The sequence below is a fragment of the Trachemys scripta genome, chromosome 7 (genome assembly GCF_013100865.1).
Source record: "Trachemys scripta elegans isolate TJP31775 chromosome 7, CAS_Tse_1.0, whole genome shotgun sequence".
Lineage (NCBI taxonomy): Eukaryota > Metazoa > Chordata > Testudines > Emydidae > Trachemys > Trachemys scripta.
The window spans coordinates 59,122,462-59,135,382 of record NC_048304.1 but is presented as its reverse complement, the minus strand read 5'-3'; the positions used below and the strand labels follow the sequence as shown (position 1 = coordinate 59,135,382).

The 12,921-nt window shown below is 51.1% G+C and overlaps 1 protein-coding gene across 5 annotated transcripts in view; it reads right to left on the bottom strand.

Moving 5' to 3' along the window:
- The window catches only part of MAPK8 (mitogen-activated protein kinase 8), a 134,179-nt gene that overhangs the window by 33,894 nt on the left and 87,364 nt on the right, over positions 1 to 12,921 (bottom strand). For all 5 annotated transcript variants that reach the window (XM_034775041.1, XM_034775038.1, XM_034775042.1 and 2 more), the window contains exons 3-5: positions 5,391 to 5,520; positions 874 to 932; positions 612 to 750 (exon numbers count right to left, since the gene is read on the bottom strand). In XM_034775041.1, coding sequence (XP_034630932.1) covers positions 612 to 750; positions 874 to 932; positions 5,391 to 5,520 — 328 coding nt within the window. The remainder of the gene's footprint in view (positions 1 to 611; positions 751 to 873; positions 933 to 5,390; positions 5,521 to 12,921) is intronic.

The following is a 12,921-nucleotide window of genomic DNA, read 5'->3' as shown; positions in this document are numbered from 1 at the left end:
ATTAATTTCTGAAGAGCCGCATATGGCTCCGGAGCCACAGGTTGGCCACCCCTGCAATGAGGAAACAGTTAGGCGGCTTACAGGATAGAATTTTCCAAGTTACATGGTTGTATAACGTTTCACTCACAGGACTAGATAATATTTGATTATGCAGAGAATTTTAGAGGTGTATAATGTGTTTGTTATTTTAAAAAATGCAGAAATAAAGATTACATTATGGCAGTTTAAAAATATATGGAATTTCACATTTGGTTACCAAAAAACGAAACAGGAGTTTAGTTGGTTTAACCAATTAGTATAAAAAGTCACTCTTTTCCAGGTATTCTTTCCTTCTGATATCCACTGGGATAAGAATTCTACTGCAAATTAGAGGAGGTGATGCAACCTATTATACAGATTTTGGACAATGTAGTCTAGACAAATTGAGATCCAGTTCAGGAGGGACTCAGACTTTTGTTTCAAATGTACACACCCACACACACATACCCCAACACCAATGCAGGCTTTGAAAGTATATACATGGTTTCCATATTAATAGAATTTTTCCTGGCTCCTTAATACTGAAGGCAAGAACATTAGGCGGATTTTAAAAAGTATAGTATACCACTAACCCTATGTATAATTCCAGCAGAGTGAAGATGCTTGATACCACACAGCATCTGATAAAGAAGGTACGACATTCGTTCATGGTCTAGCTCCATCTGAATCACTTGGCAGAGATTTGCATCCATGAGCTCCATCACTATGTAACTTATGAAACAACAACAAATGAGTAATTAGAAAATAACGTGTATTGTCTGAAGTCCATTCCACTGCAATGCTCGTGACAAGTAACTAAATAGTTAGAAACTTGGGGGTAAAAATTAGACTTACACATCTTGAAATTCTTCCAGAGATTTCTGTGGTGTGAACACATTCAGTAGGCCAATTATCTGTGGAGAGAAATAAAGAAAACTCACAAAAGGTCAACAAATAGATTTTGCTTACCTCACACAATTGGTGGCTGGAAAGAAGTAAAACTTGGTCTAAGAAGTCTCCTGATCATACGAGTGCACTTTGCTCTCTACTACGCATAACCCAATAGTCATTGTTAAGAATTGCATTGACCAGCTTTCCAACTAATGTTGCCAACCCTCCAGGATTGCCCTGGAGTCTCCAGAAATTAAAGATTAGTCTTTAATTAAAGTTTATGTCATGTGATGAAACCTCCAGGAATAGGTCCAACCTAAATTGGCAACCCTATTTCCAACCTAACCTCTGAAGTCAGAGACTACAGCACTTTTGCACAGTAATACGCATTATCACTGGCAAAGTGCATGTCCAAATAAACTGCCCCTGTAGTAACAGGATGAAGCGACACAGGAAGGTTGAGAAACTTCTTTTGCGCCCTGGAAACCGGAAGAGCTGAAGAAGATTCTGTGCTGTACCAGAAGTTCTGTGTGTTCAAATTCAAGGTGAAATATAACTTATAAAAGAAGAAATTATAACATTTACTGACACTGAGTGATGGAAGTAAGAGTTACATTGCCAGGCAGCAAGAACGACAGATTAAAATGCTTCAGCTGAAGAGAACAGGTTTCATAGAGGTTCTCTAAGGACAGCTACTGCAATGTCATAACCCTTCAAGAGGTGTGGCGTGTTTACCTTACCATAATATTTCGTTAGAAATTAATCCAGAGGTAGATTAGGAAGCAAAGTAAGTGCTTATTAAATGAAGTGCACCACTGATTCTTCACAAAGAAAAGCACAAGAATAAGTGAGCAAAAGAGGAAACCAGAGCTTCCAAGGGAAGGATGGCTGGAAGAGGAAGTAGCTTGAGTGTTTGCATACAAGAAGGGAACGAGTTACTACTAGTCACCATGATTACTGATGCTGTGTGTGAAGAGGGAACACAGCTATACTGAGCCCAAGCCTGTACCTTCCAGCTGAGGGACAAGAAAATGAAATAAGCACTGCCATACAAATATCAGATCTTTACAACAGGTGTCAATGGGACACTGGCTTTACCATTTCATTGCAGGAGGGGATAACTGTTTTACAGTTGAGATAATTGCAGAGTCATTCAAGCAACCAATTTACTGCTTTTATAAATGCCATGCTATAATTCCCACCAAATTCAGCATAAAAAGAAGACTCTGATGCATGCAAGATCACAATATTTTGGCCAGCAGTGCTGGGGCCGTGCTTGTGCCCTGAATGTCCTCATCCTCTCCCCCACTTGATGGGATTAAGGACAAAGTAGGCCCCAACTGTCCCTTAGTTCCTTCGCCAATAGAGAATCCAGATGGTATAGGACTCCATAGTAGCAGGGAAGGAGAAAAGATCATGGAATCCAAGTGGACACAACATCTCAAAGAACCACAGATACTGTTGGATAAGTCATCTTTCTCTCTTCTTTGAGTGATTGTCCACATGGATTCCACTTCTGGTGGCTAGCTAGCAATGCCCTCAAATCAGGAGGTAGGTGCTAGGAGTCCTAGTTAAATGAGGATTGCAGGACAGCTCTACCAAAGTGGGAGTGAGATCCTGAGGCCACGACTAAGGAGTAGTGCTGGGTGAAAGTGTGGACTGATCCTCATGTAGCTACCCTGTGAATTTCTGAGATAGGGATGCTTTTTAGAAAAGCAGCCAAAGCTATCTGAGTCCTGGTAGAATGGCTTCTAACCTGCATGGGTGGATCTCATAGCATAATTTAATACAATTAAATATCAATTTAGACAATCTTTGGGTGGATATTGTTGGACCTTTAATTCTGTCTGTAACTGTTACAGACAGCCTGCGAGAGTGCCTGAAGGAGCTGTCAAGGTCATTTGAAAAAGCCCTGATCACATTCAGGGTGTGCAGTTTGGTTTCTGTCTTGATTACAGCAGGGAAGAAAACTAGCCAAAAAAAGGGCTCCTCAAGTGCCCATCATTAAGTGAAACAGCCACATCACAAGAGGGGCAAGTTTTGAATGCTGGGGACCTTGTTTCAGCTGTAGCTGCTAAATCCCAGTACCAGGGAAGTCCCTAATATTAAGTTTTGTTTTGCATTTTTTTCTTTTAATATTGCCAAAGGCCATAAAAAAGAGAAACACATTATGCCAACTATGCTATTTATTTATTTACACACATGGGTATCAAAGTTGCACAGCGAACAGATAAGGAAATCCTGCAAGGATTCCCATCTTGCAACCATGGGTGGCGAGAAAGAATGGAAAGATGCTTGGGCCCATGCACTCCATATTGCCCTCAAGTAGGGGAACACTAGGGCACCCAGGTTACAGGCACAGCCCCAACAGACATTGCTGCCAAACTAATTAGATCTCCTGTGCATCAGATGCCTGCACACCAGAAGTGGAATCCATGTGGACAATCACTCTAAATTATAACCCTACAGCAATCAATATTTCAGAATTAACATATGACATTCCAATGCAAACCGCTTTGTGAAGTTCAGTGCAGTTTAAAGAGTTTAACATCTTAACCATGTTTATTGCTTTGTGTCAGAGAGGTTGTTATACATTTACCACCTCCTCTCCAAACCACGCACACACATGTATGAAGGGCCTTTAGAGTAAGACTGGCTGAACTGTGCTTTGGAACTAGTTTGTTTTCTCTCCAGCCTCATGCTTCCAGACTGAAGGGGCTGGGATGCTGCTGCAGTGATATCAGAGGAAGAACAGGCAGGCAACTGATAAACCCTGCCCAAGCAGAAGCTTCCCTATTACAGGTAAGTACAATAAGGCAGTTTGAGGATAGAAGCAAAATTCCATAGCTGATGAGAGATATCTGCCAGCTGCAGTGAGTGGATGGGGAATGCAGTGCAAGGTCAAGCAACTGCTAATTATCAAGAATCACAGAGCAGAAAGATCCCATTGTCATCATTATATAGTTTGTGGTAACATCCAAAACGAGCTTAGAAGTTTCCATACACAGAGGGTAACAGTCTCTGGGTCAGAGATCATACAGGCAGTATTCTCAGTGTGGCACTGCAATGGTGTCTGCAGTAGAAGGCAGCTTCTTCTCCTGTGGGTGGTGGCCCTCCTTGCCTATCAGCCTGGGGAAGCTGGAACTTCCCACATCGGGACCAGGAGAGGAGGTGGTGAGGACATTAGCATAGCTGGGGGGAGCAGGGCAGCGGCCGCTCCCCCCCAAGCACAAGTGGCACCTTGTCAATTTCTTGGTGCCTTTTTACTCACCAGGGGGAGCAATCAAAAAAAAAAAAAAAGTGCCACCCGCTGCGGCGCTTCTATTTTACTCACCCAGGGGCACTCGAGGTCTTTGGCGGCACTTCAGTGGCAGGACCTTCACTCACTCCGTGGCTCTTCGGCAGCGGGTGGCGCCTTTTTTTTTTGATCGCTCCCCCTGTTCCCTCCACCTGGCTACGCCACTGGGTGACACCAGCATGCTAGAGGTCTGCTCTGGGCTAATTTTAAAGCCTGACCCACAGCTAAACACCAACCTGAGCACAGACAACCCAAACCCGACCCAAGAGCATTGAGTCATTTTCAAGCCAGACCTGAACCCGAACCTGTGTCAGCTTCATCTTGTCCTTGGGGCTTGGCCTTGTGGGGGCTTCCTGCTCCACATACCCCCTGCTGGTGCGGCGGTAACTGCGTACCCATTCCTGGCAGCCACCCTTGCCACACTTCACATGCTTTGGAACAAGAGGCACTGAGACTTGTCGGCACACTAACACCGCAGCACAGCAAGGTGGCGGTGATTAGCAGGAGCATGGCATGCAGGAGAATGGCATGCAGCCACTGCCATGCTAGCCCCAGGGCAGGAGGGGGTGATCAGAGATTTTTTTTAGGTTTTTTTAGACCCAACCTGACCTGAAACCAACACTTGTAGTTGGGTCCCACTGGGTTCAGGTGGCGTATTAAAGCTCTATAGCATGCAGGCCCTTGCGAAGGAAGGAGCTGGCTCCTACCAGCTATCTTCAGGGCAGTTCTGATAAGCAGCCACTTGACCTATCAGCACCTCTGCTGCTCTGCTCTGATTTCATGGCCATCTCTAGAACCTGAAATGCTCTGCTGTTGTCCTGCAAGACCACCTGACCCACTTGCACCAAAATCTGCTGCCCCTTCTATCCCTCCCAAGCAGACTCTTTAGCAGATGCAGCACAGAAGGGAGAATGGTTACCTGTAGTACATCAGCTAATGCCTGCCTGTACCACACCTAGCAGAGCAGCACCATGGCTCCAGCCTTCAAGCAAGGGTGGGGACAAGAGTTAAGGAAAAGCACAGTGGTGGCACTGTGAAGCATCCTCCTATACTTTATATGTGGACAGGCCACCCTTTAAACACATCTCTAGCCTATGTAAGGTGTTACCCTCTAGAGCTACCAATACAGTACCTAACGGCCTTTTTCTTAACACAAACATTTAAGGAGGGATGCTTCACTTACATTTTTGTGATTTACACACTTCATGAGAACAAGCTCTCTGTAGGCTCGTTTAGCATGGGTTTGATTCTGAAATGGCCGGCTTAGCTTCTTGATCGCAACATTTCGTTCCAGGATGGCATCATAGGCTGCACTGCAATTAAAAGTAAACCATTGTTACATCATTGAGATGGCACTTCATGGGTTCAAAGCACTTTATAAATTGGTTATTCCTTAGAACATGCTCTTTCATCTCAGAAAGAAGGAAGAGTATTGTTCCCATTTCACAGATGGGAATCTGACACTGATGAAGGTATTATCCCCAAGGTCACACAGCAACTCAGCAGGTGATCCAGAATTCCCATTAATATTAAACTTCAATACAACGAGTGTACAAGCGTCTCCATCATAATGAGCAAAAGACAGTTACCTTTTCCGTAACTGATGTTCTTCGAGATGTGTTGCTCATGTGTATTCCACAATAGGTGTACGAGCTCACCCCGTGCACCGGTGCTGGAAGTTTTTCCCCAGCAGTACCCATAGGGGAGCGACCCAGCGACCCCTGGAGTGGTGCCTCTATGGCACGGTATAAGGGGTGCTGCGCACTCCCCCACCCTCAGTTCCTTCTTGCCAGACAACTCTGACAGAGGGGAAGGAGGGCGGGATGTGGAATAGGCATGAGCAACACATCTCGAAGAACACCAGTTACGGAAAAGGTAACTGTCTTTTCTTCTTCGAGCGATTGCTCATGTGTATTCCACAATAGGTGATTCCAAGCTATAGCTGTTGGAGGTGGGTAGAAGTTCACAAATTCTCAGGACGAAGCACAGCCATGCCAAACCCAGCATCATCCCTGGTCTGGGAGACGATCGCATAGTGCGAGGTGAACGCGTGAACTGAAGACCACGTGGCAACCCTACAAAGGTCCTGAATGGGGACATGGGCCAAAAAGTCAGCTGAAGAGGCCTGTGCCTGAGTCGAGTGTGCCTTCACAATTGGTGGCGGAGGGATTCCTGCCAGGTCATAACAGCTACAGATGCACGAGGTGATCCAGTTGGAGAACCGCTGAGTGGAGATTGGCCAACCTTTCATGCGCTCGGCCGGGGCAATGAACAGTAGCAAGGACTTTCTGAATGGCTTAGTCTGCCCCAGGTAGAAAGCCAGAGCCCGTCTCACATCCACCGTGTGGAGGCGGTGCTCCTCACTGGATGCATGGGGCTTGTGGCAGAGGACGGGCAGAAAAATGTCCTGAGCCATGTGATAGGTGGAGACCACCTTCGGGAGGAACGAAGGGTGTGGGCGGAGCTGGACCGTATCTTTACGAAACACTGTGTATGGGAGCTCGGAGGTCAGGGCCCTGAGCTCCGAGACCCGCCTAGCTGACGTGATCATGACCAGGAAGGCCACCTTCCACGAGAGGTGTGACCAGGAGCACGTGGCTAGCGGCTCAAACGGGGACCCCGTGAGACGGGCCAACACCAGGTTTAGGTCCCACTGTGAGACAGGGGGACTAACATATGGGAAGAGGCGATCTAACCCCTTAAGGAATCGTCCAGTCATAGCATAGGAGAACACCGTGTGCGGAGAATGGAAGGCCAAAATAACCGCCAGGTGCACCTTGACAGACGAAGGCGCCAGGGCCTGGGCTCTAAGGTGAAGGAGGTAGTCCGGAATAAACTGGATTGGGGCAGCCACCAGGGAAACGCCCCACTCGTCAGCCCATCTGGAAAACCGAGACCACTTTGCCAAGTAGGCTCGGCATGTGGAGGGCTGCCTGCTTTCTAGGAGAACACGCTGAACCCCTTCCGAGCACGTCCTTTCCTCCTGACCTAACCATTGAGCAGCCACGTCGTGGGATGGAGAAGGTGGCCCTGGTCCTGGGAGAGCAGGTCCGGGCAGGATGGCAACAGCCATGGCAGGGCGACCGCCAGGCCCATACCAATGCTGCCTGGGCCATGCCGGGGCAATCAGAAGGATGCGGGCCTTGTATGTCTATCTTTTCCAGGACCTTGCCAATCAGCGGGAATGGTCCCAGCCCCCCCCAGAGCAGAACTGGGAGCAGCAACAGTTCTGCAGAGTCATGAACAGGTCCACCTGGGGAGTTCCTCACACTTGAAAAAGTCTGTGCACCACCTCTGGGTGGAGAGAACACTCGTGCTGAGAGGAGATGTCCCTGCTCAAGTGATCCACCCGCACATTCTGGGCGCCCAACAGATGGAAGGCCTGTAGGCAGATGTCGTGGGCTATAGAAAAATCCCACAGCCTGAGGGCTTCGCAGCAAAGGATCGGGCCCCGGCTTGCCTGTTGACGTAGAACATCGAGGCTGTGTTGTCTGTGAAGACCCTGACCACCCGACCCTTCAGGTGCGAGCAGAAGGCCATGCATGCCAGCCGTACCGCCCAGAGCTCCTTGATGTTTATGTGTAGGGTCAGATCCTGAGCCGACCACATGGGCCCCCCATCCCAGGTCTGATGTGTCGGACACCAGCTCCGGGGCCCTGCCCCTGAATGGGACCCCTTGGAGCATGTTTCTCAGGGAGGACCACCATTGCAGGGAGGTGATCACCGGCTCGGGTACCGTGAGGACTTTGTCCATCCTGTCCTTGGCCTGGGAGAACTCTGAGGCCAACCAGGGCTGGAGGGGCCTCATACTGAGTCTGGCGTGACGGACCACATAAGTGCACGCTGACATGTGACCCAAGAGCTGGAGGCATGGTCTGGCTGTTGACATTGGAAACCTTCTGACTGTGTCAATGAGGCGTCCAGGACCACCCCGATAAAATCTATGCGTTGTACTGGGACTAATGTGGACTTGGTGTTGTTTACCAACAGGCCCAAAGTGGTGCACATGGACAGAAGGAGCGCCACGTGATCCCGCACCTGTGACCGGGAGCTGCCCTTGACCAACCAGTCGTCCAGATAGGGGAAGATCTGGACCCCCCCAGTGCCCGAGGTAGGCCGCCACACATTTCATGAATACCCTGCGGGCAGTGGACAGACCAAACAGGAGGACTGTAGATTGGTAGTGTTCCTGCCCCACCGTGAAACGGAGGAAGTGTCTGTGCCCCTCGAATATATGAATGTGGAAGTATGCGTCCTACAGATCGAGGGCGGTGTAGCAGTCCCTGGGATCCAGGGAGGGGATGATGGAGGCCAGGGAGACCATGCGGAACTTGAGCTTCACCATGTATTGGTTCAGGCCTCGCAGGTCCAAGATGGGCCTGAGCCCCCCTTTGGCCTTTGAGATGAGGAAATAGCAGGAGTACCCCCACTTGCCCTTGAACTCCCTGGGTACTGCTTCCACTGCTCCTAGGCCCAGGAGCCGTCCCACCCCCTGCTCGAGCAAAGTCTCATGCAAGGGTCCCCCAGGAGGCACGGGGTGGTTGGGTGGGGAGGAACTAAACTGGAGGGTGTAGCCCCGGGAGATGGTGTTGAGGACCCATCGGTCCGAGGTCAGCCGTGACCACTCCGGGAGGAAAGCACACAACCGATGGAGAAGGGAAGCTTTGTTCAACATGGATCCCTGATGAGAACTGGCAGGGCACTGCCAGGCATCCCGTCAAAACCGCCTTCTCCCCGCTTGCTTACCCTTGGAGGACCCAGGCTGGGGGGCAGGCCGAGACTGCCTTTGTGGGCGCCTCTTATAGTCCCACGACTTCTTATAAGTGGTCTCGTATTTTGGGTGGGTGGCCTGAGCGGGAGTCTGCTGCGGCTTGAACTTAGGTTTAGCCGGAGCCGGAACATAGAGACCCAGAGTCTGGAGAGTCGTGCGGGAGTCTTTCAGGCCATGCAGCTTTGTATCTGTTTGTTCTGCAAACAGAGTTTTGCCGTCAAACAGGAGGTTCTGCAGGAAGGTCTGCGCCTCACTGGACAGCCCAGAGAGTGAGAGCCATGATGTCCTTTTCATGGACACCATGGAGGCCATGGACTGTGCGGCCATGTCCGCTGCATCCGAAGCTGCCTGCAGGGTTGCCCTTGCAGCCACTGTACACTCCTCCATCAGCACTTTGAACTCCTTCTGTCACGCTCCTGGAGGGAGTCCTCGAACTTGGGCAGGGAGCCCCACAGATTGAACTCATACTGGCCCAGGAGAGCCTGGTGGTTCGCCACCCATAACTGGAAGCTCGAAGACGAATACATTTTCCTTCTAAACAACTCTAGCCTCCTTGAAGCTTTATTTTTTGGGGTAGGGGCTGGCTGCCCTGCCGTTCCCTGTGGCTGACCGACTCAACCACCAAGGAGTTAGGAGCAGGGTGAGTGTATAAGTATTCATGCCCCTTGCCGGGTACAAAATACTTGCGTTCCGCTCTCTTAGAGATGGGGGCAAATGAGGTTGGGGTTTGCCACAGGGCATTTGAAATTTTTGCAACCCTTAATTGGAGCGGCAAGGCCACCCTGACCGGTGCTGAGGAGGGCAGCATGTTAAACAGGGAGTCCGAGGGCTCCTCCATCTCCTCTGCTTGGAAGTGGAGGCTTGATGCCACCCTTTTTAAGAGTTCTTGATTGGCCCTAAAGTCCTCCTGCGGGACGGAGGGAGGAAGGGCCATAATCACCTCATCCGGGGAGGGTGAGGAGGCCAGCACGGTACTTTGGGTGTCCACCTGGCACCGGAGAGTCCACTACCTGGTCAGTCTCTGGGCACGGTGCTGAGGATGTATGTCCCACAGACTCCTTCCTCGGAGGTCTGGAGAGGGAGGCTGAAGGTCCTTCTGAAGCTCCTGCAACTGAGCGAGCCCCCACCGGGGGCTGCGTCAGGGGCCACAGTGACCACTGGTACCATTGGCATGGCCACTATACCTGCTGCGGCACCAACAGAGCTGGATGTTCGGCCTGGCCCATCGATGGCCGACTACGAAGGGAGGCCGGGCTGACATACGACCTGCCGCTGTCCCTGGACCAGGAGTGATGCTGACCACGGGACTGCGATCCTGATACGGAGGACCTGTACCATCGCTAACAGCTGTTCTGCGATCGGCTCCAACAGGTGGACCCACGGTGGCGAGACGCTGGTGATCGACACCCAGGGCTGCAGAGGTGGTGCTGTGGCGGTGTCCTGGAGCAGGATGATGAACGAGAACGACGTTGACGTTCATGCTGTGACCAACTGCAATAGCCCCTCCGAGATGAGGACCTTTGGCGTCGTCTGCCTCGGTCCAGTCGGTGTTCGCTCCTCGAGGCAGAGCAGTGCCGAGAGTCTCGGTCAGACGGAACCCAACCAGACAGCTTGGTGGGCGTCGAGGGCGAGCCACGTGGATTTTGCCCTGAATGGTCGCTGGGTGGCGAATGGCGTCGGGAACATTCCCTCGACCGAGACTGGTACTGTGCTGTGGGTGACTGTGGAGATCCCAGCAGCGGCTTGCCTCTGGAGCGCGGGGCCGACATCGGCGGTGCTCCTGGTACTGGCATGGACATAACATCCCGAGCTGCCTGCAGAGCCCCCAGTGGGGAGGGCATTCAGACATCCAGGGAGGCCTGCTCCGAATGGGCCGGGCTACTCCGCTCGACTTGAGTCGGAGGCCTAGAGGCTGAAGGGGATCGAGGACTGCCCAAGATGGGTCTAGGTCTGTCCTGGGTTTACTCTGGTGCTGCAGCGAAGATGACCTCTTCCTAGCCTTCTTGGCGTGCTCCGTGGACAGGGAGCGGTGCCGAATAGTCGATGGTGCCGAAGAGTCACTGCGCACCGACACCGCGGTGCCCAGTGCCGACTCGGAGCGGCACGTTGGAGCCAGGGTCAGCGCCAACTCCGTCACAATAGCCCGAAGCCTAATGTCCCTTTCTGTCTTGGCCCGAGGCTTAAACGACTTGTAAATCTTGCAGCAATCGCTGAGATGAGTTTCCCCCAAACAGCGTAAACAATCCGTGTGTGGATCACTCACTGGCATAGATCACCTACAAGTGTTGCACGACTTAAAACCCGGGGTATGGGGCATGTCCCAGCCTGGGCGCTCTAGCTAAACTAAACAACTAACTAACTACCGGTATCATACACTGAACGAACAAGCAGTTTTGGGGACGAGCTCCAGCAAAGCTGGAGCAGAGCAGTTCCGAAGCACCTTCACTGGCGGCAAGAAGGAACTGAGGGTGGGGGGGGAGCGCACAGTGCCCCTTATACTGCATCATGGAGGCACCACTCCAGGGGTCGCTGGGGCACTCCCCTACGGGTACTGCTAGGGGAAAAACTTCCGGCACCGGTGCACGTGGTGAGCATGCACACCTATTGTGGAATACACATAAGCAATCATTCGAAGAAGAACTGACCTGACCACTTAAGGAAGAGGGATCCTGGGTTAAACTAGCAGCACCAAGCCACAGAGCTCAAGTGACTGGGCACCTAGTAGGGCCTAGGTGCAAAAAGAGCGAGGCTGGAGGCCAATCGGAGGCCACAAAGAGTCGGAGCACTGAGGGGGAAGAGGATAGTGTCATTAGACTGCCCAAATCGAGAGACTGGGGAATGCCTAGGGCCCCCTACAGATGTTACCCCGTGGGGAGTGGGGACACATAGCTGCACAGTGTCCCAATGCTGAGGAGCCTATGCAGTGTAACCTAGGGAACTGGGAAGACCCATGAAAATTCACCTGGTGGGGGGTCGCACTAACCCCGTGTATGTACACCAGACCAATAAAACTAAATGAGGCAGAAACCACGGCACTGGTTGATTCGGGGAGTGCGATCACGCTTATTTCAGGGAAGCTTATGAAGTGTAGTCAGCTGCTGCAGGCAAAGCGCACAGGGGTGACATGCGTCCATGGGACAGTTAGTTATTACCCCACCATCCTGGTAAAAATTGAAATCCAGGGGAACACTACTGAGGTAGCAGCAGGTGTAGTCCCTAAACTCCCATACCCGGTGCTCATAGGGAGGGACTTTCCAGGGTTTGGAGACTTACTCCTGGTAGGGGGATTGGAGAAAGGGGGAAACCCTGAAGTTAGTGAGACATCCACAGTAGACTGTCAACCCCCAATCTTCTCTGAAATATCCCCAGATTTGTTCTACACTCCCAGGCAGGGTAGAAAGACGAAAAGGGAAAGAAGGGCAGCTAAGGCCTTGGGAACCCGAATACTGACCCAAACCCAGAGGGTCGCTCTCATAGGTAGGCAGACCCGAGCAGCTGAAAAGGAGGCCACCCAGGAGGGAGAAGCACCCAAATCTGACCCCCCTAATGCCTCTGAACCAGTAGAGGCGACAGAGACAGGTCCCCTAGATCTCGGGCAGATTAGCCCCGAGAGAGAAAATTTTGGACGGGACCAGGCTGAAGACCCAAGGTACGACAACATTAGGAAGGAGGTGACCGAAATAGATGGGGTCCCCGTGGAAGGGAAAACCCAGGGACCAGGACCCTACTTCATAATGAAAAAGAATCTCTTGTACTGGGTTGCACCAGTACAGGGGCACAAGGTACAGCAGATCCTAGTACCTCAAAAACACCAGAACGCTGTATTAAGTCTTGCCCATAGTCATCTTTTTGGGGGGCATTTGGGGGGAGAGAAGACCCTTAATTAATTAAGACAGGCAGGCTAATCAGGGCACCTGGTTTAAAAAGGACCTCACTTCAGTCA